This window comes from Heptranchias perlo, unplaced genomic scaffold (assembly GCF_035084215.1).
Source record: "Heptranchias perlo isolate sHepPer1 unplaced genomic scaffold, sHepPer1.hap1 HAP1_SCAFFOLD_252, whole genome shotgun sequence".
Classification (NCBI taxonomy): Eukaryota; Metazoa; Chordata; class Chondrichthyes; order Hexanchiformes; family Hexanchidae; genus Heptranchias; species Heptranchias perlo.
The window spans coordinates 147,442-174,065 of NW_027139264.1; the positions used below are offsets into that span (position 1 = coordinate 147,442).

At 59.2% G+C, this 26,624-nt stretch overlaps 1 protein-coding gene across 4 annotated transcripts; it reads right to left on the minus strand.

Moving 5' to 3' along the window:
- Nucleotides 1–1,225: 1,225 nt before the first annotated feature.
- On the minus strand, nucleotides 1,226–25,721 carry LOC137310406 (zinc finger protein ZFP2-like). 4 transcript variants are annotated; one of them, XM_067978240.1, is made up of 2 exons: nucleotides 25,295–25,721; nucleotides 1,226–3,687 (listed from the first exon to the last, which is right to left on the minus strand). In XM_067978240.1, the coding sequence occupies exon 2, from the start codon at nucleotides 3,246–3,248 to the stop codon at nucleotides 2,124–2,126; it is 1,125 nt and encodes a 374-aa protein (XP_067834341.1). In that variant the 5' UTR covers nucleotides 3,249–3,687; nucleotides 25,295–25,721; the 3' UTR covers nucleotides 1,226–2,123. The 4 variants fall into 4 exon arrangements, with proteins under 4 accessions (XP_067834341.1, XP_067834340.1, XP_067834343.1 ...); XM_067978239.1 differs by lacking the exon at nucleotides 25,295–25,721 and adding an exon at nucleotides 19,735–19,803; XM_067978242.1 differs by lacking the exon at nucleotides 25,295–25,721 and adding an exon at nucleotides 19,111–19,135.
- Nucleotides 25,722–26,624: the final 903 nt, after the last annotated feature.

Consider the following 26,624-nt stretch of genomic DNA (forward strand, 5'->3'; position numbering starts at 1 on the left):
CTTGATAAAAATTTCCGTTTCATCGCAATTTGCGAGGTTGTCCCAAACGATTGCAACTAAGCAGGTTCCACTGTATCATTCTGGGGAATCTGCACTGCACCCCCTCCAAGGCCAATATATCCTTCCTGAGCTGCAGTGTCCACAACACAAGATAGTACTCCAGATGGGCACTAACCAGAGCTCTGGACAACAATATTGCACATTAGCCTGAGAGGGGGAGGTGTGCGAGGGGTTAAATCATCCAAAACACTCATTTTACAGATATTTGATACATATTTATTATGCTGGTAAGCAATGGTTAATTCAAGTAACCTGCTCTAATCCACCGGACTTTGAAACTGTTTGTAGGCAGTATCGAGCATCCCATAATTAAACAGCTTGAAGTAAGGTTACAGTTAGTGAGCTCGAGGCCAAACACAGTCTTAATGAGACCTTCCACTCTCCGGGATTCTTACCCCATTCCCCTCACCCCGAGCCCCTCACCCAGAACCCACACCCTGAGCCCCTCACCCAGAACCCCTCACCCCTCACCTTCCCTTCACCCCTCACCCTGAACCCCTCACCCTGAACCCCTCACCCTGAACCCCTCACCCTGAACCCCTCACCCTGAGCCCCTCACCCTGAGCCCCTCACCTTGAGCCCCTCACCCCTCACCTTCCCTTCACCCCTCACCTTCCCCTCACCCCTCACCTTCCCCTCACCCCTCACCTTCCCCTCACCCCTCCCTCACCTTCCCCTCACCCCTCACCTTCCCCTCACCCCTCACCTTCCCCTCACCCCTCACCTTCCCCTCACCCCTCACCTTCCCCTCACCCCTCACCTTCCCCTCACCCCTCACCTTCCCCTCACCCTGAGCCCGGCACCCTCCCCTCACCCTGAACCCCACACCCTGGGCCTGGCACCTTCCCTTCACCCCTCACCCCTCACCTTCCCTTCACCCCTCACCCCTCACCTTCCCTTCACCCCTCACCCCTCACCTTCCCTTCACCCCTCACCCCTCACCTTCCACTCACCCCTCACCTTCCCTTCACCCCTCACCTTCCCCTCACCCCTCACCTTCCCCTCACCCTGAACCCCTCACCCTGAGCCCCTCACCATGAACCCCACACCTTCCCCTCACCCCTCACCTTCCCCTCACCCCTCACCTTCCCCTCACCCCTCACCTTCCCTTCACCCCTCACCTGCCCCTCACCCCTCACCTTCCCCTCACCCCTCACCTTCCCCTCACCCTGAACCCCGCACCTGTGCACAAATTGGCTGCTGCATTTGCCGACAGCAGTGACGACACGTTAAAAAGTATTTCATTTTCTGTGAGGCACTTTGGAACATCCTGAGGTCATGAAAGGTGCTTTAAATAAATGCAAGTTCTTTTTCTGTCCTTCTTTCGAACATGTTCTCTTGTTGCTTGTGTCAGAAGCTTCCTGGCTGCAATGTCTCCTGTGAAGCTTGTACCTCTTGGCAGCAGTCAACGAGTTGGGAGAGTTGAAGCTGAGAAACTATGGTTTATATATTGTGGGGCAGAAATCCATCTCGAGCGGAAGCGTGAAACGGGCAGTATGGCCAACGGAACCCAATATCAGGCCGGGCACATAACGGGCGGTATGGCCAACGGAACCCAATATCGGGCCGGGCGTATAACGGGCGGTATGGCCAACGGAACCCAATATCGGGCCAGGTGTATGACGGGCAGTATAGCCAATGGCACCCAATATCGGGCCGGGCGTATAATGGGCGGTATAGCCAACGGAACCCAATATCGGGCCAGGTGCATGACGGGCAGTATAGCCAATGGAACCCAATATCGGGCCGGGCGTATAACAGGCGGCATAGCCAATGGAACCCAATATCGGGCCGGGCATATAACGGGCGGTATAGCCAACGGAACCCAATATCGGGCCGGGCGTATAACGGGCAGTATAGCCAATGGAACCCAATATCGGGCCGGGCGTATAACAGGCGGCATAGCCAACGAAACCCAATATCGGGCCGGGCGTATAACGGGCGGTATAGCCGATGGAACCCAATATCGGGCCGGGCGTATAACGGGCGGTATAGCCAATGGAACCCAATATCGGGCCGGGCGTATAACGGGTGGCTGATGCGCTGCCGCCCAAGTTGGATTTCTACTCCTGCGTCTGGTGACGTTTCAGGAGACGAGGTGAAGTCCTTCTCACACGCCCAGCATTTGGAGAGCTCCTCCCCTCAGAGGGCGCGCCGATCCCGCGAGAGGTCGGAGGGGTAACCGAGTGACCGGAGGCGGGTGGGGGAGGGGTCGAACCGGACCTCGCCGCACGGCGCCGGAACAGCTGCGACCGCCGGCTGAAGGCCCGCCGAGGCCACTCTGAGTGGATGCGCTCGTGGACCAGGAGGGCCGTCGAGCGGAGGAAGGCCTTCCCGCACATCGAGCACTTGTAGGCCTTGTCCCCGCTGTGCAGGCGCTGGTGGTTCAGGAAGCTGTAGGCGTGGGCGAAGGCCTGGTCGCACAGCGTGCACTTGTAGGGCCGCTCGCCGGTGTGGACGCGCCGGTGGACGGTGAGGCTGTACGGCCGGGAGAAGCTCTTCCCGCACACCGAGCACAGGTGCTGCTTCGGTGGGCAGGGGGAGGAAGAGGAGGAAGGTGAAGGGTCCCCGTTGGGACCAGGGGTCTTCGCCTGGGCCGGAGATCTGTCGGAGCTTTCCCCGGAGTGGCAGCACCTGTGCGTGGAGAAGGGTGACAGGTGGCTGTACATCTTGGCGCAAATGGGGCACTTGTAGATCTTCATGCCGGTGTGGACCCGCTGGTGCATCAGTAGCGAGGAGGAGCGGACGAAGCTCATGGGGCAGGCCAAGCAGCGGTAGGGCTTCTCCCTCATGTGGATGCGCTGGTGGACCAGCTGGTCGGAGGAGCGGGCAAAGGCCTTGTGGCACACCGGGCAGGCGAAGGGCTTCTCGCCAGTGTGGAGACGCTGGTGCTGGCGCATGGCGTAGAGCCAGGCGAAGGCCTTGTGGCACACGGGGCAGGTGAAGGGCTTGTCACCGGAGTGTACCCGCTGGTGCTGGCGCAGGCCGGAGGGCTGGGCAAAGGCCTTGCCGCAGGTCGGGCACTGGAACTGCTTCTGCCCCAGGTGGATGTAGCGGTGGATCTTGAGGTTGGAGGGGCGGCTGAACATCTTCCCGCAGTCGGGACACTGCACCCTCTTGTCCCCCCGGGGGGCGCGCTCGCCCCCTGGCAGGTCGCAGGGCGGGGAAACAGCGGTTTGCGGATCCATTCTCCCTCCTGCCCTTGCGACGAGGAACAAGACTCCGCACTTTGGGGGGAGGCGAGGGTGGAAAATGAGCAACAGGAGACTCCGCACAAAGGACGAGGCAGCGAGGGCAGTGGATCTCAGGCAAAGCACGCTGCCCAAATCCTAGGCACGAAAGAGCCCCTCCTCCGGATGCATTTCCCTTGCTGAAGATCAGAGGAGGACGAGTTCAACAGGACAACTCAATTGCCAGGCAATGCCAATGCTCCACCCCCCACACTGGGTCCGGGCTAGTTGGACAAGGCAGGAGAACGTCTCTTCGTTGTCAACAGCTGTCCCTCTCCAAATCCAACCAATGCCGACACCTTGCACGGACTGTCTCGGAGAACGGGTGGCTTTTCCATCCCACCCCTCACCAAGGGGGCTCAGCTGGGTCCTTCGACTCCTCGAGTCTCCTCCAAAACTGAGAAACAAATGAAACAAATGAACACTTTAGGAAGGATGTCAAGGCCTTGGAGAGGGCGCAGAGGAGGTTTGACGAGAATGGTACCAGGGATGCGGGGCTGTCCAGAGGTTGGGGTTGTTCTCCTCAGGGCAGAGAAGGTGAAGGGGAGATTTGGTGGAGGTGTTCAAAATTATGCAGGGTTTTGATCGAGCAAATAAGGAGAAACCGTTTCCACTGGCAGAAGGGTCGCAGGTTTAAGATAACTGGCAAAAGAACCAGAGGCGACATGAGGAAATATATTTTCATGCAGCGAGTTGTTCTGATCTGCAATGCACTGCCTGAAAGGGTGGTGGAAGCAGATTGCTTTTCAAAAGGGAATTGGATAAATACATGAAGGGGGGAAATTTGCAGGGGAATGGGACTAATTGGATAGCTCTTTCAAAGAGCCAGTACAGGCACGATGGGACGAACGGCCTCCTTCTGCTCTGTATCAATCTATGATTCTATATCTTTATCTGCTGCCAAGGCAACTGTACACTATGGGATATTGATGTGTAAGTCACACCCCCGTGTACGGTGCCCGGGGAGAACTCCCCTGCTCTTCTTCGAAATAGTGCCGTGGAATCTTTTACGTTCAACTGAGAGCGCAGACGGGGTCTCGAGTTAACGCCTCATTTGAAACACGGCACCTCCGACAGTGCAGCGCTCCCTCAGTACTGCCCCTCCGACAATGCAGCACTCCCTCAGTACTACCCCTCCGACAGTGCAGCGCTCCCTCAGTACTGCCCCTCCGACAATGCAGCACTCCCTCAGTACTGCCCCTCCGACAGTGCAGCACTCCCTCAGTCCTGCCCCTCCGACAGTGCAGTGCTCCCTCAGTACTGCCCCTCCGACAGTGCAGTGCTCCCTCAGTCCTGCCCCTCCGACAGTGCAGTGCTCCCTCAGTCCTGCCCCTCAGACAGTGCAGTGCTCCCTCAGTACTGCCCCTCCGACAGTGCAGTGCTCCCTCAGTCCTGCCCCTCCGACAGTGCAGTGCTCCCTCAGTACTGCCCCTCCGACAATGCAGCACTCCCTCAGTACTGCCCCTCCGACAGTGCAGCACTCCCTCAGTCCTGCCCCTCCGACAGTGCAGTGCTCCCTCAGTACTGCCTCTCCGACAGTGCAGCGCTCCCTCAGTTCTGTCCCTCAGACAGTGCAGCACTCCCTCAGTACTGCCCCTCAGACAATGCAGCGCTCCCTCAGTACTGTCCCCTCAGATAGTACAGCACTCCCTCAGTACTGTCCCTCCCACAGTACAGCACTCCCTCAGTACTGCCCCTCTGACAGTGCAGCACTCCCTCAGTACTGTCCCTCCCACAGTACAGCACTCCCTCAGTACTGCCCCTCTGACAGTGCAGCACTCCCTCAGTACTGCCCCTCTGACAGTGCAGCACTCCCTCAGTACTGCCCCTCTGACAGTGCAGCACTCCCTCAGTACTGCCCCTCTGACAGTGCAGCGCTCCCTCAGTACTGCCCCTCCCTCAGTACAGCGCTCCCTCAGTCCTGTCCCTCCCACAGTGCAGCGCTCCCTCAGTACTGTCCCTCAGATAGTACAGCAGTCCCTCAGTACTGCCCCTCCTACAGTGCAGTGCTCCCTCAGTACTGCCCCTCCCACAGCGCAGCGCTCCCTCAGTACTGCCCCTCCGACAGTACAGCACTCCCTCAGTTCTGCCCCTCCCACAGCGCAGCGCTCCCTCAGTACTGCCCCTCCCACAGTACAGTGCTCGCTCAGTCCTGCACTGGAGTGTGAGCCAGGATTATCTGGTCAAGTGTCTGGAGTGGGAGTTGAACTGATAACCTCAGACTCAGGTGTGAGTGTGCTCCCCACAGAGAGACGGCTTCATCAAAGCGATTCTGGACTCTGTGTCCACCACTGGTTTTGAAAAGGGGATTTCTCAATAACTCGCTGCATGAAAAAAGTCCCTTTATTCTTTTCTGATTGATATTAAGTTTGCGCCCTTTTTTCTAAAGTCTAAAATTTAAGTTTCTCTCATCTCTCCTCCGAGCTCATCCCATTCAGACCAGGATCAGTCTCTTTGTAGCTTTTAATGCAACTTTATCTTGGCTGTGATCTCACCCACTCCCTCCCCCTGCCTTCCTTCACTCTCTCACTCTCACATACACACTCACTCCCCCCTCTCCCTCCCTCCCTCCCACTCTCACACACACACTCACTCCCCCCTCTCCCTCCCTCCCTCCCACTCTCACACACACACTCACTCCCCCCTCTCCCTCCCTCCCTCCCACTCTCACACACACACTCACTCCCCCCTCTCCCTCCCTCCCTCCCACTCTCACACACACACTCACTCCCCCCTCTCCCTCCCTCCCTCCCACTCTCACATACACACTCACTCCCCCCTCTCCCTCCCTCCCTCCCACTCTCACATACACACTCACTCCCCCCTCTCCCTCCCTCCCTCCCACTCTCACATACACACTCACTCCCCCCTCTCCCTCCCTCCCTCCCACTCTCACATACACACTCACTCCCCCCTCTCCCTCCCTCCCTCCCTCCCACTCTCACATACACACTCACTCCCCCCTCTCCCTCCCTCCCTCCCACTCTCACATACACACTCACTCCCCCCTCTCCCTCCCTCCCTCCCTCCCTCCCACTCTCACATACACACTCACTCCCCCCTCTCCCTCCCTCCCTCCCACTCTCTCATACACACTCACTCCCCCCTCTCCCTCCCTCCCTCCCACTCTCACATACACACTCACTCCCCCCTCTCCCTCCCTCCCTCCCACTCTCACACACACTCACTCCCCCCTCTCCCTCCCTCCCTCCCACTCTCACACACACTCACTCCCCCCTCTCCCTTCCTCCCTCCCACTCTCACACACACACTCACTCCCCCCTCTCCCTCCCTCCCTCCCACTCTCACACACACACTCACTCCCCCCTCTCCCTCCCTCCCTCCCACTCTCACATACACACTCACTCCCCCCTCTCCCTCCCTCCCTCCCACTCTCACATACACACTCACTCCCCCCTCTCCCTCCCTCCCTCCCACTCTCACATACACACTCACTCCCCCCTCTCCCTCCCTCCCTCCCACTCTCACATACACACTCACTCCCCCCTCTCCCTCCCTCCCTCCCACTCTCACATACACACTCACTCCCCCCTCTCCCTCCCTCCCTCCCACTCTCACACACACACTCACTCCCCCCTCTCCCTCCCTCCCTCCCACTCTCACACACACACTCACTCCCCCCTCTCCCTCGCTCCCTCCCACTCTCACACACTCACTCCCCCCTCTCCCTCCCTCCCTCCCACTCTCACACACAAACTCACTCCCCCCTCTCCCTCCCTCCCTCCCACTCTCTCACACACACTCACTCCCCCCTCTCCCTCCCTCCCTCCCTCCCACTCTCACATACACACTCACTCCCCCCTCTCCCTCCCTCCCTCCCACTCTCACATACACACTCACTCCCCCCTCTCCCTCCCTCCCTCCCTCCCACTCTCACATACACACTCACTCCCCCCTCTCCCTCCCTCCCTCCCACTCTCACACACACTCACTCCCCCCTCTCCCTCCCTCCCTCCCACTCTCTCACACACACTCACTCCCCCCTCTCCCTCCCTCCCTCCCTCCCACTCTCACATACACACTCACTCCCCCCTCTCCCTCCCTCCCTCCCACTCTCACACACACACTCACTCCCCCCTCTCCCTCCCTCCCTCCCACTCTCACACACACACTCACTCCCCCCTCTCCCTCCCTCCCTCCCACTCTCACACACACACTCACTCCCCCCTCTCCCTCCCTCCCTCTCACTCTCTCATACACACTCACTCCCCCCTCTCCCTCCCTCCCTCCCACTCTCACATACACACTCACTCCCCCCTCTCCCTCCCTCCCTCCCACTCTCACATACACACTCACTCCCCCCTCTCCCTCCCTCCCTCCCACTCTCTCATACACACTCACTCCCCCCTCTCCCTCCCTCCCTCCCACTCTCTCATACACACTCACTCCCCCCTCTCCCTCCCTCCCTCCCACTCTCTCATACACACTCACTCCCCCTCTCCCTCCCTCCCTCCCACTCTCTCATACACACTCACTCCCCCCTCTCCCTCCCTCCCTCCCACTCTCACATACACACTCACTCCCCCCTCTCCCTCCCTCCCTCCCACTCTCACACACACTCACTCCCCCCTCTCCCTCCCTCCCTCCCACTCTCACACACACTCACTCCCCCCTCTCCCTCCCTCCCTCCCACTCTCACATACACACTCACTCCCCCCTCTCCCTCCCTCCCTCCCACTCTCACATACACACTCACTCCCCCCTCTCCCTCCCTCCCTCCCACTCTCACACACACACTCACTCCCCCCTCTCCCTCCCTCCCTCCCACTCTCATACACACTCACTCCCCCCTCTCCCTCCCTCCCTCCCACTCTCACATACACACTCACTCCCCCCTCTCCCTCCCTCCCTCCCACTCTCACATACACACTCACTCCCCCCTCTCCCTCCCTCCCTCTCACTCTCACACACACTCACTCCCCCCTCTCCCTCCCTCCCTCCCACTCTCACATACACACTCACTCCCCCCTCTCCCTCCCTCCCTCCCACTCTCACATACACACTCACTCCCCCCTCTCCCTCCCTCCCTCCCACTCTCACACACACACTCACTCCCCCCTCTCCCTCCCTCCCTCCCACTCTCACACACACTCACTCCCCCCTCTCCCTCCCTCCCTCCCACTCTCTCATACACACTCACTCCCCCCTCTCCCTCCCTCCCTCCCACTCTCACATACACACTCACTCCCCCCTCTCCCTCCCTCCCTCCCACTCTCACATAAACACTCACTCCCCCCTCTCCCTCCCTCCCTCCTACTCTCACACACACACTCACTCCCCCCTCTCCCTCCCACTCTCACACTCTCACATACACACTCACTCCCCCCTCTCCCTCCCTCCCTCCCACTCTCTCATACACACTCACTCCCCCCTCTCCCTCCCTCCCTCCCACTCTCTCATACACACTCACTCCCCCCTCTCCCTCCCTCCCTCCCACTCTCACATACACACTCACTCCCCCCTCTCCCTCCCTCCCTCCCACTCTCACATACACACTCACTCCCCCCTCTCCCTCCCTCCCTCCCACTCTCAAATACACACTCACTCCCCCCTCTCCCTCCCTCCCTCCCACTCTCACACACACACTCACTCCCCCCTCTCCCTCCCTCCCTCCCACTCTCACATACACACTCACTCCCCCCTCTCCCTCCCTCCCTCCCACTCTCACATACACACTCACTCCCCCCTCTCCCTCCCTCCCTCCCACTCTCACATACACACTCACTCCCTCCTCTCCCTCCCTCCCTCCCACTCTCTCATACACACTCACTCCCCCCTCTCCCTCCCTCCCTCCCACTCTCACATACACACTCACTCCCCCCTCTCCCTCCCTCCCTCCCACTCTCACACACACACTCACTCCCCCCTCTCCCTCCCTCCCTCCCACTCTCTCATACACACTCACTCCCCCCTCTCCCTCCCTCCCTCCCACTCTCACACACACACTCACTCCCCCCTCTCCCTCCCTCCCTCCCACTCTCACACACACACTCACTCCCCCCTCTCCCTCCCTCCCTCCCACTCTCACACACACACTCACTCCCCCCTCTCCCTCCCTCCCTCCCACTCTCTCACACACTCACTCCCTCCTCTCCCTCCCTCCCTCCCACTCTCTCATACACACTCACTCCCCCCTCTCCCTCCCTCCCTCCCACTCTCACATAAACACTCACTCCCCCCTCTCCCTCCCTCCCTCCCACTCTCACATACACACTCACTCCCCCCTCTCCCTCCCTCCCTCCCACTCTCACATACACACTCACTCCCCCCTCTCCCTCCCTCCCTCCCACTCTCTCATACACACTCACTCCCCCCTCTCCCTCCCTCCCTCCCACTCTCACATACACACTCACTCCCCCCTCTCCCTCCCTCCCACTCTCACATACACACTCAGTCCCCCCTCTCCCTCCCTCCCTCCCACTCTCACATACACACTCACTCCCCCCTCTCCCTCCCTCCCTCCCACTCTCACATACACACTCACTCCCCCCTCTCCCTCCCTCCCTCCCACTCTCACACACACACTCACTCCCCCCTCTCCCTCCCTCCCTCCCACTCTCACACACACACTCACTCCCCCCTCTCCCTCCCTCCCTCCCACTCTCTCACACACACTCACTCCCCCCTCTCCCTCCCTCCCTCCCACCCTCACACACACACTCACTCCCCCCTCTCCCTCCCTCCCTCCCACTCTCACACACACACTCACTCCCCCCTCTCCCTCCCTCCCTCCCACCCTCACACACACACTCACTCCCCCCTCTCCCTCCCTTCCTCCCACTCTCACATACACACTCACTCCCCCCTCTCCCTCCCTCCCTCCCACTCTCACACACACTCACTCCCCCCTCTCCCTCCCTCCCTCCCACTCTCACACACACAATCACTCCCCCCTCTCCCTCCCTCCCTCCCACTCTCACACACACACTCACTCCCCCCTCTCCCTCCCTCCCTCCCACTCTCACATACACACTCACTCCCCCCTCTCCCTCCCTCCCTCCCACTCTCACATACACACTCACTCCCCCCTCTCCCTCCCTCCCTCCCACTCTCACATACACACTCACTCCCCCCTCTCCCTCCCTCCCTCCCACTCTCACAAACACACTCACTCCCCCCACTCCCTCCCTCCCTCCCACTCTCACAAACACACTCACTCCCCCCTCTCCCTCCCTCCCTCCCACTCTCACATACACACTCACTCCCCCCTCTCCCTCCCTCCCTCCCACTCTCACACACACACTCACTCCCCCCTCTCCCTCCCTCCCTCCCACTCTCACACACACTCACTCCCCCCTCTCCCTCCCTCCCTCCCACTCTCACATACACACTCACTCCCCCCTCTCCCTCCCTCCCTCCCACTCTCACATACACACTCACTCCCCCCTCTCCCTCCCTCCCTCCCACCCTCACACACACACTCACTCCCCCCTCTCCCTCCCTTCCTCCCACTCTCACATACACACTCACTCCCCCCTCTCCCTCCCTCCCTCCCACTCTCACACACACTCACTCCCCCCTCTCCCTCCCTCCCTCCCACTCTCACACACACAATCACTCCCGCCTCTCCCTCCCTCCCTCCCACTCTCACACACACACTCACTCCCCCCTCTCCCTCCCTCCCTCCCACTCTCACACACACACTCACTCCCCCCTCTCCCTCCCTCCCTCCCACTCTCACATACACACTCACTCCCCCCTCTCCCTCCCTCCCTCCCACTCTCACAGACACACTCACTCCCCCCTCTCCCTCCCTCCCTCCCACCCTCACACACACACTCACTCCCCCCTCTCCCTCCCTCCCTCCCACTCTCTCATACACACTCACTCCCCCCTCTCCCTCCCTCCCTCCCACTCTCACACACACACTCACTCCCCCCTCTCCCTCCCTCCCTCCCACTCTCACATACACACTCACTCCCCCCTCTCCCTCCCTCCCTCCCACTCTCACACACACACTCACTCCCCCCTCTCCCTCCCTCCCTCTCACTCTCACATAAACACTCACTCCCCCCTCTCCCTCCCTCCCTCCCACTCTCACACACACACTCACTCCACCCTCTCCCTCCCTCCCTCCCTCCCACTCTCACATACACACTCACTCCCCCCTCTCCCTCCCTCCCTCCCACTCTCACACACACACTCACTCCCCCCTCTCCCTCCCTCCCTCCCACTCTCACACACACACTCACTCCCCCCTCTCCCTCCCTCCCTCCCACTCTCACATACACACTCACTCCCCCCTCTCCCTCCCTCCCTCCCACTCTCACATACACACTCACTCCCCCCTCTCCCTCCCTCCCTCCCACTCTCACATAAACACTCACTCCCCCCTCTCCCTCCCTCCCTCCCACTCTCACATACACACTCACTCCCCCCTCTCCCTCCCTCCCTCCCACTCTCACATACACACTCACTCCCCCCTCTCCCTCCCTCCCTCCCACTCTCTCATACACACTCACTCCCCCCTCTCCCTCCCTCCCTCCCACTCTCACATACACACTCACTCCCCCCTCTCCCTCCCTCCCTCCCACTCTCTCATACACACTCACTCCCCCCTCTCCCTCCCTCCCTCCCACTCTCACATACACACTCACTCCCCCCTCTCCCTCCCTCCCTCCCTCCCACTCTCACATACACACTCACTCCCCCCTCTCCCTCCCTCCCTCCCACTCTCACATACACACTCACTCCCCCCTCTCCCTCCCTCCCTCCCACTCTCACACACACACTCACTCCCCCCTCTCCCTCCCTCCCTCCCACTCTCACACACACACTCACTCCCCCCTCTCCCTCCCTCCCTCCCACTCTCACAGACACACTCACTCCCCCCTCTCCCTCCCTCCCTCCCACTCTCACATACACACTCACTCCCCCCTCTCCCTCCCTCCCTCCCACTCTCACATACACACTCACTCCCCCCTCTCCCTCCCTCCCTCCCACTCTCACACACACACTCACTCCCCCCTCTCCCTCCCTCCCTCCCTCCCACTCTCACATACACACTCACTCCCCCCTCTCCCTCCCTCCCTCCCACTCTCTCATACACACTCACTCCCCCCTCTCCCTCCCTCCCTCCCACTCTCACACACACACTCACTCCCCCCTCTCCCTCCCTCCCTCCCACTCTCACATACACACTCACTCCCCCCTCTCCCTCCCTCCCTCCCACTCTCACACACACACTCACTCCCCCCTCTCCCTCCCTCCCTCCCACTCTCACATACACACTCACTCCCCCCTCTCCCTCCCTCCCTCCCACTCTCACATACACACTCACTCCCCCCTCTCCCTCCCTCCCTCCCACTCTCACACACACACTCACTCCCCCCTCTCCCTCCCTCCCTCCCACTCTCACATACACACTCACTCCCCCTCTCCCTCCCTCCCTCCCACTCTCACATACACACTCACTCCCCCCTCTCCCTCCCTCCCTCCCACTCTCACATACACACTCACTCCCCCCTCTCCCTCCCTCCCTCTCACTCTCACATAAACACTCACTCCCCCCTCTCCCTCCCTCCCTCCCACTCTCACAGACACACTCACTCCCCCCTCTCCCTCCCTCCCTCCCAATCTCACACACACTCACTCCCCCCTCTCCCTCCCTCCCTCCCACTCTCACATACACACTCACTCCCCCCTCTCCCTCCCTCCCACCCACTCTCACATACACACTCACTCCCCCCTCTCCCTCCCTCCCTCCCACTCTCTCATACACACTCACTCCCCCCTCTCCCTCCCTCCCTCCCACTCTCACATACACACTCACTCCCCCCTCTCCCTCCCTCCCTCCCTCCCTCCCACTCTCACATACACACTCACTCCCCCCTCTCCCTCCCTCCCTCCCACTCTCACATACACACTCACTCCCCCCTCTCCCTCCCTCCCTCCCACTCTCTCATACACACTCACTCCCCCCTCTCCCTCCCTCCCTCCCACTCTCACATACACACTCACTCCCCCCTCTCCCTCCCTCCCTCCCACTCTCACATACACACTCACTCCCCCCTCTCCCTCCCTCCCTCCCACTCTCACACACACACTCACTCCCCCCTCTCCCTCCCTCCCTCCCACTCTCACACACACACTCCCCCCTCTCCCTCCCTCCCTCGCACTCTCACATACACACTCACTCCCCCCTCTCCCTCCCTCCCTCCCACTCTCACATACACACACACTCCCCCCTCTCCCTCCCTCCCTCCCACTCTCATACACACACTCACTCCCCCCTCTCCCTCCCTCCCTCCCACTCTCTCATACACACTCACTCCCCCCTCTCCCTCGCTCCCTCCCACTCTCACATACACACTCACTCCCCCCTCTCCCTCCCTCCCTCCCACTCTCACACACACACTCACTCCCCCCTCTCCCTCCCTCCCTCCCACTCTCTCATACACACTCACTCCCCCCTCTCCCTCCCTCCCTCCCACTCTCACACACACACTCACTCCCCCCTCTCCCTCCCTCCCTCCCACTCTCACATACACACTCACTCCCCCCTCTCCCTCCCTCCCTCCCACTCTCACATACACACTCACTCCCCCCTCTCCCTCCCTCCCTCCCACTCTCATACACACTCACTCCCCCCTCTCCCTCCCTCCCTCCCACTCTCACATACAGACTCACTCCCCCCTCTCCCTCCCTCTCTCCCACTCTCACATACACACTCACTCCCCCCTCTCCCTCCCTCCCTCCCACTCTCACATACACACTCACTCCCCCCTCTCCCTCCCTCCCTCCCACTCTCATACACACTCACTCCCCCCTCTCCCTCCCTCCCTCCCACTCTCAATTAAACACTCACTCCCCCCTCTCCCTCCCTCCCTCCCACTCTCATACACTCACTCCCCCCTCTCCCTCCCTCCCTCTCACTCTCACATACACACTCACTCCCCCCTCTCCCTCCCTCCCTCTCACTCTCACATACACACTCACTCCCCCCTCTCCCTCCCTCCCTCCCACTCTCATACACTCACTCCCCCCTCTCCCTCCCTCCCTCTCACTCTCACATACACACTCACTCCCCCCTCTCCCTCCCTCCCTCCCACTCTCATACACACTCACTCCCCCCTCTCCCTCCCTCCCTCTCACTCTCACATACACACTCACTCCCCCCTCTCCCTCCCTCCCTCTCACTCTCACATACACACTCACTCCCCCCTCTCCCTCCCTCCCTCCCACTCTCACATACACACTCACTCCCCCTCTCCCTCCCTCCCTCCCACTCTCACATACACACTCACTCCCCCCTCTCCCTCCCTCCCTCCCACTCTCACATACACACTCACTCCCCCCTCTCCCTCCCTCCCTCCCACTCTCACATACACACTCACTCCCCCCTCTCCCTCCCTCCCTCCCACTCTCCCTCCCACTCTCACACACACTCACTCCCCCCTCTCCCTCCCTCCCTCCCACTCTCACATACACACTCACTCCCCCCTCTCCCTCCCTCCCTCCCACTCTCACACACACACTCACTCCCCCCTCTCCCTCCCTCCCTCCCACTCTCACATACACACTCACTCCCCCCTCTCCCTCCCTCCCTCCCACTCTCTCATACACACTCACTCCCCCCTCTCCCTCCCTCCCTCCCTCCCTCCCACTCTCACACACACACTCACTCCCCCCTCTCCCTCCCTCCCTCCCACTCTCAATTAAACACTCACTCCCCCCTCTCCCTCCCTCCCTCCCACTCTCACACACACACTCACTCCCCCCTCTCCCTCCCTCCCTCCCACTCTCACATACACACTCACTCCCCCCTCTCCCTCCCTCCCTCCCACTCTCACATACACACTCACTCCCCCCTCTCCCTCCCTCCCTCCCACTCTCATACACACTCACTCCCCCCTCTCCCTCCCTCCCTCCCACTCTCACATACACACTCACTCCCCCCTCTCCCTCCCTCCCTCCCACTCTCATACACACTCACTCCCCCCTCTCCCTCCCTCCCTCCCACTCTCACATACACACTCACTCCCCCCTCTCCCTCCCTCCCTCCCTCCCACTCTCACATAAACACTCACTCCCCCCTCTCCCTCCCTCCCTCCCACTCTCTCATACACACTCACTCCCCCCTCTCCCTCCCTCCCTCCCTCCCACTCTCACACACACACTCACTCCCCCCTCTCCCTCCCTCCCTCCCACTCTCACACACACTCACTCCCCCCTCTCCCTCCCTCCCTCCCACTCTCACACACACACTCACTCCCCCCTCTCCCTCCCTCCCTCCCACTCTCACACACACACTCACTCCCCCCTCTCCCTCCCTCCCTCCCACTCTCACATACACACTCACTCCCCCCTCTCCCTCCCTCCCTCCCACTCTCATACACACTCACTCCCCCCTCTCCCTCCCTCCCTCCCACTCTCACATAAACACTCACTCCCCCCTCTCCCTCCCTCCCTCCCACTCTCACATAAACACTCACTCCCCCCTCTCCCTCCCTCCCTCCCACTCTCACATACACACTCACTCCCCCCTCTCCCTCCCTCCCTCCCACTCTCACATACACACTCACTCCCCCCTCTCACTCCCTCCCTCCCACTCTCACATACACACTCACTCCCCCCTCTCCCTCCCTCCCTCCCACTCTCACATACACACTCACTCCCCCCTCTCCCTCCCTCCCTCCCACTCTCACATACACACTCACTCCCCCCTCTCCCTCCCTCCCTCCCACTCTCACACACACACTCACTCCCCCCTCTCCCTCCCTCCCTCCCACTCTCACACACACTCACTCCCCCCTCTCCCTCCCTCCCTCCCACTCTCACACACACACTCACTCCCCCCTCTCCCTCCCTCCCTCCCACTCTCACACACACACTCACTCCCCCCTCTCCCTCCCTCCCTCCCACTCTCACATACACACTCACTCCCCCCTCTCCCTCCCTCCCTCCCACTCTCACATACACACTCACTCCCCCCTCTCCCTCCCTCCCTCCCACTCTCACATACACACTCACTCCCCCCTCTCCCTCCCTCCCTCCCACTCTCACATACACACTCACTCCCCCCTCTCCCTCCCTCCCTCCCACTCTCACACACACTCACTCCCCCCTCTCCCTCCCTCCCTCCCACTCTCACATACACACTCACTCCCCCCTCTCCCTCCCTCCCTCCCACTCTCTCATACACACTCACTCCCCCCTCTCCCTCCCTCCCTCCCACTCTCACAGACACACTCACTCCCCCCTCTCCCTCCCTCCCTCCCACTCTCACACACACACTCACTCCCCCCTCTCTCTCCCTCCCTCCCTCCCGCTCTCTCCCCCTCCCCCCGCTCACACACTCACCGTCAGTCTCTCACACACACAATCTCACACTCGCTCAATCTCACACTCACATCCTCTGTCACGATCTCACACTGACTCACACACACAGTCGCACACTCACTCGCACACACTCACTCACTCTCTCACACTCACTCACTCACTCTCTCACACTCAGTCAGTTTCAGAACCTCTCCCTCTGACCCAACATCTCTCCCTCCCTCACCTGTCCTCCTCTCTCTCCTCCTCACCTTTCCTCCTCTCTCTCCCCCTCACCTGTCCTCCTCTCTCTCTCCCCCTCACCTGTCCTCCTCCTCTCTCTCCTCACCTGTCCTCCTCTCTCTCTCCTCACCTGTCCTCCTCTCTCTCCCCCTCACCTGTCCTCCTCTCTCTCCTCCTCACCTGTCCTCCTCTCTCTCCTCCTCTCTCTCCCCCTCACCTGTCCTCCTCTCTCTCTCCCTCACCTGTCCTCCTCTCTCTCTCCCCCTCACCTGTCCTCCTCTCTCTCTCCCCCTCACCTGTCCTCCTCTCTCTCCCCCTCACCTGTCCTCCTCTCTCTCCCCCTCACCTGTCCTCCTCTCTCTCCCCCTCACCTGTCCTCCTCTCTCTCCCCCTCACCTGTCCTCCTCTCTCTCCCCCTCACCTGTCCTCCTCTCTCTCTCTCCCCCTCACCTGTCCTCCTCTCTCTCCCACTCACCTGTCCTCCTCTCTCTCCCCCTCACCTGTCCTCCTCTCTCTCTCCCTCACCTGTCCTCCTCTCTCTCTCCCCCTCACCTGTCCTCATCTCTCTCTCCCCCTCACCTGTCCTCCTCTCTCTCCCCCTCACCTGTCCTCCTCTCTCTCCCCCTCACCTGTCCTCCTCTCTCTCCCCCTCACCTGTCCTCCTCCCTCTCCCCCTCACCTGTCCTCCTCTCTCTCCCCCTCACCTGTCCTCCTCTCTCTCTCCCTCACCTGTCCTCCTCTCTCTCCCCCTCACCTGTCCTCCTCTCTCTCTCCCTCACCTGTCCTCCTCTCTCTCCCCCTCACCTGTCCTCCTCTCTCTCTCCTTCACCTGTCCTCCTCTCTCTCCCCCTCACCTGTCCTCCTCTCTCTCCCCCTCACCTGTCCTCCTCTCTCTCTCCTCACCTGTCCTCCTCTCTCTCCTCCTCACCTGTCCTCCTCTCTCTCCCCCTCACCTGTCCTCCTCTCTCTCTCTCTCTCTCTCCCCCTCACCTGTCCTCCTCTCTCTCTCTCTCCCCCTCACCTGTCCTCCTCTCTCTCTCTCTCCCCCTCACCTGTCCTCCTCTCTCTCTCCTCACCTGTCCTCCTCTCTCTCCTCCTCACCTGTCCTCCTCTCTCTCCCCCTCACCTGTCCTCCTCTCTCTCCCCCTCACCTGTCCTCCTCTCTCTCCCCCTCACCTGTCCTCCTCTCTCCCCCTCACCTGTCCTCCTCTCTCCCCCTCACCTGTCCTCCTCTCTCTCTCCCTCTCACCTGTCCTCCTCTCTCTCCCTCTCACCTGTCCTCCTCTCTCTCCCCCTCACCTGTCCTCCTCTCTCTCTCCCTCTCACCTGTCCTCCTCTCTCTCCCCCTCACCTGTCCTCCTCTCTCTCCCCCTCACCTGTCCTCCTCTCTCTCCCCCTCACCTGTCCTCCTCTCTCTCCCCCTCACCTGTCCTCCTCTCTCTCCCCCTCACCTGTCCTCCTCTCTCTCCCCCTCACCTGTCCTCCTCTCTCTCCCCCTCACCTGTCCTCCTCTCTCTCTCCCCCTCACCTGTCCTCCTCTCTCTCCCCCTCACCTGTCCTCCTCTCTCTCTCCCCCTCACCTGTCCTCCTCTCTCTCTCCCCCTCACCTGTCCTCCTCTCTCTCTCCCCCTCACCTGTCCTCCTCTCTCTCCCCCTCACCTGTCCTCCTCTCTCTCCCCCTCACCTGTCCTCCTCTCTCTCCCCCTCACCTGTCCTCCTCTCTCTCTCCCCCTCACCTGTCCTCCTCTCTCTCCCCCTCACCTGTCCTCCTCTCTCTCCCCCTCACCTGTCCTCCTCTCTCTCCCCCTCACCTGTCCTCCTCTCTCTCCCCCTCACCTGTCCTCCTCTCTCTCCCCCTCACCTGTCCTCCTCTCTCTCTCCCTCACCTGTCCTCCTCTCTCTCTCCCCCTCACCTGTCCTCCTCTCTCTCTCCCCCTCACCTGTCCTCCTCTCTCTCCCCCTCACCTGTCCTCCTCTCTCTCTCCCCCTCACCTGTCCTCCTCTCTCTCCCCCTCACCTGTCCTCCTCTCTCTCTCCTCACCTGTCCTCCTCTCTCTCCCCCTCACCTGTCCTCCTCTCTCTCCCCCTCACCTGTCCTCCTCTCTCTCCCCCTCACCTGTCCTCCTCTCTCTCTCCCTCACCTGTCCTCCTCTCTCTCTCCCCCTCACCTGTCCTCCTCTCTCTCTCCCCCTCACCTGTCCTCCTCTCTCTCCCCCTCACCTGTCCTCCTCTCTCTCTCCCCCTCACCTGTCCTCCTCTCTCTCCCCCTCACCTGTCCTCCTCTCTCTCTCCCCCTCACCTGTCCTCCTCTCTCTCTCTCTCTCCCCCTCACCTGTCCTCCTCTCTCCCCCTCACCTGTCCTCCTCTCTCTCCCCCTCACCTGTCCTCCTCGCTCTCTCCCCCTCACCTGTCCTCCTCCCTCTCCCCCTCACCTGTCCTCCTCTCTCTCTCCCCCTCACCTGTCCTCCTCTCTCTCCCCCTCACCTGTCCTCCTCTCTCTCTCCCCCTCACCTGTCCTCCTCTCTCCCCCTCACCTGTCCTCCTCTCTCTCCCCCTCACCTGTCCTCCTCGCTCTCTCCCCCTCACCTGTCCTCCTCTCTCTCCCCCTCACCTGTCCTCCTCTCTCTCTCTCCCCCTCACCTGTCCTCCTCTCTCTCTCTCCTCACCTGTCCTCCTCTCTCTCTCCCCCTCACCTGTCCTCCTCTCTCTCTCTCCCCCTCACCTGTCCTCCTCTCTCTCTCTCCTCACCTGTCCTCCTCTCTCTCTCCCCCTCACCTGTCCTCCTCTCTCTCCCCCTCACCTGTCCTCCTCTCTCTCCCCCTCACCTGTCCTCCTCTCTCCTCCTCACCTGTCCTCCTCTCTCTCTCCCTCACCTGTCCTCCTCTCTCTCCCCCTCACCTGTCCTCCTCTCTCTCCCCCTCACCTGTCCTCCTCTCTCTCTCTCTCCTCTCTCTCTTTCTCCTTCTCTCTCTCTCCGTGACGGAGCCTCTGACCGTCTCCCCAGAGTGCACCGGGGCCGCGGGCGGACCGCTTTCCGAGCCGCGCGGCCTTGTGGGTAATGAACACCGCCATTGCTGCTCCCAGACTGACCAAAACACCAGACAGACAGGGGGGAATCCCACCATCAGTGACCGCTCCCAGACTGACCAAAACACCAGACAGACAGGGGGGAATCTCACCATCAGTCACCGCTCCCAGACTGACCAAAACACCAGACAGACAGGGGGGAATCTCACCATCAGTCACCGCTCCCAGACTGACCAAAACACCAGACAGACAGGGGGGAATCTCACCATCAGTCACCGCTCCCAGACTGACCAAAACACCAGACAGACAGAGGGGAATCTCACCATCAATCACCGCTCCCAGACTGACCAAAAAACCAGACAGACAGGGGGGAATCTCACCATCAATCACCGCTTCCAGACTGACCAAAACACCAGACAGACAGGGGGGAATCTCACCATCAGTGACCGCTCCCAGACTGACCAAAACACCAGACAGACAGGGGGGAATCTCACCATCAGTGACCGCTCCCAGACTGACCAAAACACCAGACAGACAGGGGGGAATCTCACCATCAGTGACCGCTCCCAGACTGACCAAAACACCAGACAGACAGAGGGGAATCTCACCATCAGTGACCGCTCCCAGACTGACCAAAACACCAGACAGACAGAGGGGAATCTCACCATCAGTCACCGCTCCCAGACTGACCAAATCACCAGACAGACAGGGGGGAATCTCACCATCAGTGACCGCTCCCAGACTGACCAAAACACCAGACAGACAGAGGGGAATCTCACCATCAGTCACCGCTCCCAGACTGACCAAAACACCAGACAGACAGGGGGGAATCTCACCATCAGTCACCGCTCCCAGACTGACCAAAACGACCAGACAGACAGGGGGGAATCTCACCATCAGTCACCGCTCCCAGACTGACCAAAACACCAGACAGACAGGGGGGAATCTCACCATCAATCACCGCTCCCAGACTGACCAAAACACCAGACAGACAGGGGGGAATCTCACCATCAGTCACCGCTCCCAGACTGACCAAAACACCAGACAGACAGGGGGGAATCTCACCATCAATCACCGCTCCCAGACTGACCAAAACACCAGACAGACAGGGGGGAATCTCACCATCAATCACCGCTCCCAGACTGACTGAAACACCAGACAGACAGGGGGGAATCTCACCATCAGTCACCGCTCCCAGACTGACCAAAACACCAGACAGACAGGGGGGAATCTCACCATCAGTCACCGCTCCCAGACTGACCAAAACACCAGACAGACAGAGGGGAATCTCACCATCAGTCACCGCTCCCAGACTGACCAAAACACCAGACAGACAGAGGGGAATCTCACCATCAGTCACCGCTCCCAGACTGACCAAAACACCAGACAGACAGAGGGGAATCTCACCATCAGTCACCGCTCCCAGACTGACCAAAACACCAGACAGACAGAGGGGAATCTCACCATCAGTGACCGCTCCCAGACTGACCAAAACACCACACAGACAGAGGGGGAATCTCACCATCAGTGACCGCTCCCAGACTGACCAAAACACCAGACAGACAGAGGGGAATCTCACCATCAATCACCGCTCCCAGACTGACCAAAACACCAGACAGACAGAGGGGAATCCCACCATCAGTCACCGCTCCCAGACTGACCAAAACAACAGACAGACAGAGGGGAATCTCACCATCAATCACCGCTCCCAGACTGACCAAAACACCAGACAGACAGAGGGGAATCCCACCATCAGTGACCGCTCCCAGACTGACCAAAACACCAGACAGACAGGGGGGAATCTCACCATCAGTCACCGCTCCCAGACTGACCAAAACACCAGACAGACAGGGGGGAATCCCACGGTCAGTGACCGCTCCCAGACTGACCAAAACACCAGACAGACAGAGGGGAATCTCACCATCAGTCACCGCTCCCAGACTGACCAAAACACCAGACAGACAGAGGGGAATCTCACCATCAATCACCGCTCCCAGACTGACCAAAACACCAGACAGACAGAGGGGAATCTCACCATCAATCACTGCTCCCAGACTGACCAAAACACCAGACAGACAGGGGCGAATCTCACCATCAGTCACCGCTCCCAGACTGACCAAAACACCAGACAGACAGAGGGGAATCTCACCATCAATCACCGCTCCCAGACTGACCAAAACAGCAGACAGACAGGGGGGAATCTCACCATCAGTCACTGTTCCCAGACTGACCAAAACACCAGACAGACAGAGGGGAATCTCACCATCAATCACCGCTCCCAGACTGACCAAAACACCAGACAGACAGGGGGGAATCTCACCATCAGTCACCGCTCCCAGACTGACCAAAACACCAGACAGACAGAGGGGAATCTCACCATCAATCACCGCTCCCAGACTGACCAAAACACCAGACAGACAGGGGGGAATCTCACCATCAATCACCGCTCCCAGACTGACCAAAACACCAGACAGACAGAGGGGAATCCCACCATCAATCACCGCTCCCAGACTGACCAAAACACCAGACAGACAGAGGGGAATCTCACCATCAATCACCGCTCCCAGACTGACCAAAACACCAGACAGACAGGGGGGAATCTCACCATCAGTCACCGCTCCCAGACTGACCAAAACACCAGACAGACAGGGGGGAATCTCACCATCAGTCACCGCTCCCAGACTGACCAAAACACCAGACAGACAGGGGGGAATCTCACCATCAGTGACCGCTCCCAGACTGACCAAAACACCAGACAGACAGAGGGGAATCTCACCATCAGTGACCGCTCCCAGACTGACCAAAACACCAGACAGACAGGGGGGAATCTCACCATCAGTCACCGCTCCCAGACTGACCAAAACACCAGACAGACAGGGGGGAATCTCACCATCAGTCACCGCTCCCAGACTGACCAAAACACCAGACAGACAGGGGGGAATCTCACCATCAGTCACCGCTCCCAGACTGACCAAAACACCAGACAGACAGGGGGGAATCTCACCATCAGTCACCGCTCCCAGACTGACCAAAACACCAGACAGACAGGGGGGAATCTCACCATCAGTCACCGCTCCCAGACTGACCAAAACACCAGACAGACAGGGGGGAATCTCACCATCAATCACCGCTCCCAGACTGACCAAAACACCAGACAGACAGGGGGGAATCTCACCATCAATCACCGCTCCCAGACTGACTGAAACACCAGACAGACAGGGGGGAATCTCACCATCAGTCACCGCTCCCAGACTGACCAAAACACCAGACAGACAGGGGGGAATCTCACCATCAGTCACCGCTCCCAGACTGAACAAAACACCAGACAGACAGAGGGGAATCTCACCATCAGTCACCGCTCCCAGACTGACCAAAACACCAGACAGACAGAGGGGAATCTCACCATCAGTCACCGCTCCCAGACTGACCAAAACACCAGACAGACAGAGGGGAATCTCACCATCAGTCACCGCTCCCAGACTGACCAAAACACCAGACAGACAGAGGGGAATCTCACCATCAGTGACCGCTCCCAGACTGACCAAAACACCAGACAGACAGAGGGGGAATCTCACCATCAGTGACCGCTCCCAGACTGACCAAAACACCAGACAGACAGAGGGGAATCTCACCATCAATCACCGCTCCCAGACTGACCAAAACACCAGACAGACAGAGGGGAATCCCACCATCAGTCACCGCTCCCAGACTGACCAAAACACCAGACAGACAGAGGGGAATCTCACCATCAATCACCGCTCCCAGACTGACCAAAACACCAGACAGACAGAGGGGAATCCCACCATCAGTGACCGCTCCCAGACTGACCAAAACACCAGACAGACAGGGGGGAATCTCACCATCAGTCACCGCTCCCAGACTGACCAAAACACCAGACAGACAGGGGGGAATCCCACGGTCAGTGACCGCTCCCAGACTGACCAAAACACCAGACAGACAGAGGGGAATCTCACCATCAGTCACCGCTCCCAGACTGACCAAAACACCAGACAGACAGAGGGGAATCTCACCATCAATCACCGCTCCCAGACTGACCAAAACACCAGACAGACAGGGGCGAATCTCACCATCAGTCACCGCTCCCAGACTGACCAAAACACCAGACAGACAGAGGGGAATCTCACCATCAATCACCGCTCCCAGACTGACCAAAACACCAGACAGACAGGGGGGAATCTCACCATCAGTCACTGCTCCCAGACTGACCAAAACACCAGACAGACAGGGGGGAATCTCACCATCAGTCACCGCTCCCAGACTGACCAAAACACCAGACAGACAGAGGGGAATCTCACCATCAATCACCGCTCCCAGACTGACCAAAACACCAGACAGACAGGGGGGAATCTCACCATCAGTCACCGCTCCCAGACTGACCAAAACACCAGACAGACAGAGGGGAATCTCACCATCAATCACCGCTCCCAGACTGACCAAAACACCAGACAGACAGGGGGGAATCTCACCATCAATCACCGCTCCCAGACTGACCAAAACACCAGACAGACAGAGGGGAATCCCACCATCAATCACCGCTCCCAGACTGACCAAAACACCAGACAGACAGAGGGGAATCTCACCATCAATCACCGCTCCCAGACTGACCAAAACACCAGACAGACAGGGGGGAATCTCACCATCAGTCACCGCTCCCAGACTGACCAAAACACCAGACAGACAGGGGGGAATCTCACCATCAGTCAACGCTCCCAGACTGACCAAAACACCAGACAGACAGAGGGGAATCTCACCATCAATCACCGCTCCCAGACTGACCAAAACACCAGACAGACAGGGGGGAATCTCACCATCAGTCACCGCTCCCAGACTGACCAAAACACCAGACAGACAGAGGGGAATCTCACCATCAGTGACCGCTCCCAGACTGACAAAAACACCAGACAGACAGGGGGGAATCTCACCATCAGTCACCGCTCCCAGACTGACCAAAACACCAGACAGACAGAGGGGAATCTCACCATCAGTGACCGCTCCCAGACTGACCAAAACACCAGACAGACAGAGGGGAATCTCACCATCAGTGACCGCTCCCAGACTGACCAAAACACCAGACAGACAGGGGGGAATCTCAACATCAATCACCGCTCCCAGACTGACCAAAACACCAGACAGACAGGGGGGAATCTCACCATCAATCACCGCTCCCAGACTGACCAAAACACCAGACAGACAGGGGGGAATCTCACCATCAGTCACTGCTCCCAGACTGACCAAAACACCAGACAGACAGAGGGGAATCTCACCATCAGTCACCGCTCCCAGACTGACCAAAACACCAGACAGACAGGGGGGAATCTCACCATCAATCACCGCTCCCAGACTGACCAAAACACCAGACAGACAGAGGGGAATCCCACCATCAGTGACCGCTCCCAGACTGACCAAAACACCAGACAGACAGGGGGGAATCCCACCATTGATCAGCCGGGATGCGCTGTGAAGCTGGATCGCTTTCATGCCTCGATCTTCCGTGAATATCCAAGTGGAATTGGATGAGAGAGAAAAGAGAATCCAGTTCCCGATCAAGAGACATTATTATCCGGGAAGTGTCCAGTTCCCCCATCGATTCCCCGTTACATTTGAGACTGATGGGCTTCCATGAGGAATTGTCACTTGGCCCAGGTTGTTCTTCAGCAGCTCGAATTCCATTCCACGCAGAGATTCTTTTTACAGAGAAAACTGTAAAATACTTTTAGTTTCAGGAAAATCAACAAGTTCCCACAAAGTAAATGCGCGACCCACAGGGCTGATTGGAGAGGAATCAGTGGGTGATTGAAACTCACAGCTCAGCAAGGAGTCTTTCCCCTTCTGAGTGTCAGAGAATTGTCCCCCAACAGCCCGTGACTTTCCATCTATTTCAATTAACGATCATAAAATCATGGACTGGAATGTGTAATTTCCTAATGTGCCCCCTCTCCCCACACAACCTGCTTCCCCCCCAGTCCAGGGGCGCTGATCGCCGAGGGACACAGGACACAGGAACAGGAATCGGCCATTTCGCCTCTCAAGCCTGTTCTGCCATTCATTGAGATCCTGGCTGATCTGTGAGCTGACTCCAGACACCAGCCTTATCCCCACATCCCTTTATATCTTTGGTTACCACAAATCTATCAAACTCAGATTTAAAACCAATGGAGCGAGCATTAACTGCCGATTGGGGAAGAGAGTTCCAAACTTCTACCGCCCTTTGCGTCACTCCTGAAAGTCCTGGCTCTAATTTTTAGACTGTGTCCCCTCGTCCTGGACTCCCCAACCAGCGGAAATAGTTTCTCTCTATCGACCCGATCAGTTCCCCTTAATATCTTGAAAACTTCGATCAAATCACCCCTTAATCTTCTAAATTCCACAGAATACAACTCTAGTTTGTGTAATCACTCCTCGTAATTTAACCCTTGGAGCCCAGGTATCATTCTAATAAATCTGCACTGCTCTCCCTTCCTAAGGTGCGGTGCCCAGAACAGTACTCCAGGTGTGGTCTAACCAGGGCTTTGTACAGCTGTATAACTTCTACCCTCTTGTATTCTAGTCCTCTAGATATAAAGGCCAGCATCCCATTAGCCTTTTTGATTATTTTCTGTACCTGTCCATAACATTTTAATGATCTATGTACAGGGGCCCTTAAGTCTCTTTGGACCTCCACTGTTTCCTGCTTTTCACCATTTAGAAAGTACTCTGATCTCTCCTTTTTAGGTCCAAAGTGGATGACCTCACATTTGCCTACACTGAAATCCATTTGCCACAGTT

Coding starts and splice junctions, on each gene's coding strand:
- LOC137310406 (XM_067978240.1), bottom strand. CDS start 3,248: ATGGATCCGCAAACCGCTGTTTCCCCGCCCTGCGACCTGCCAGGGGGC.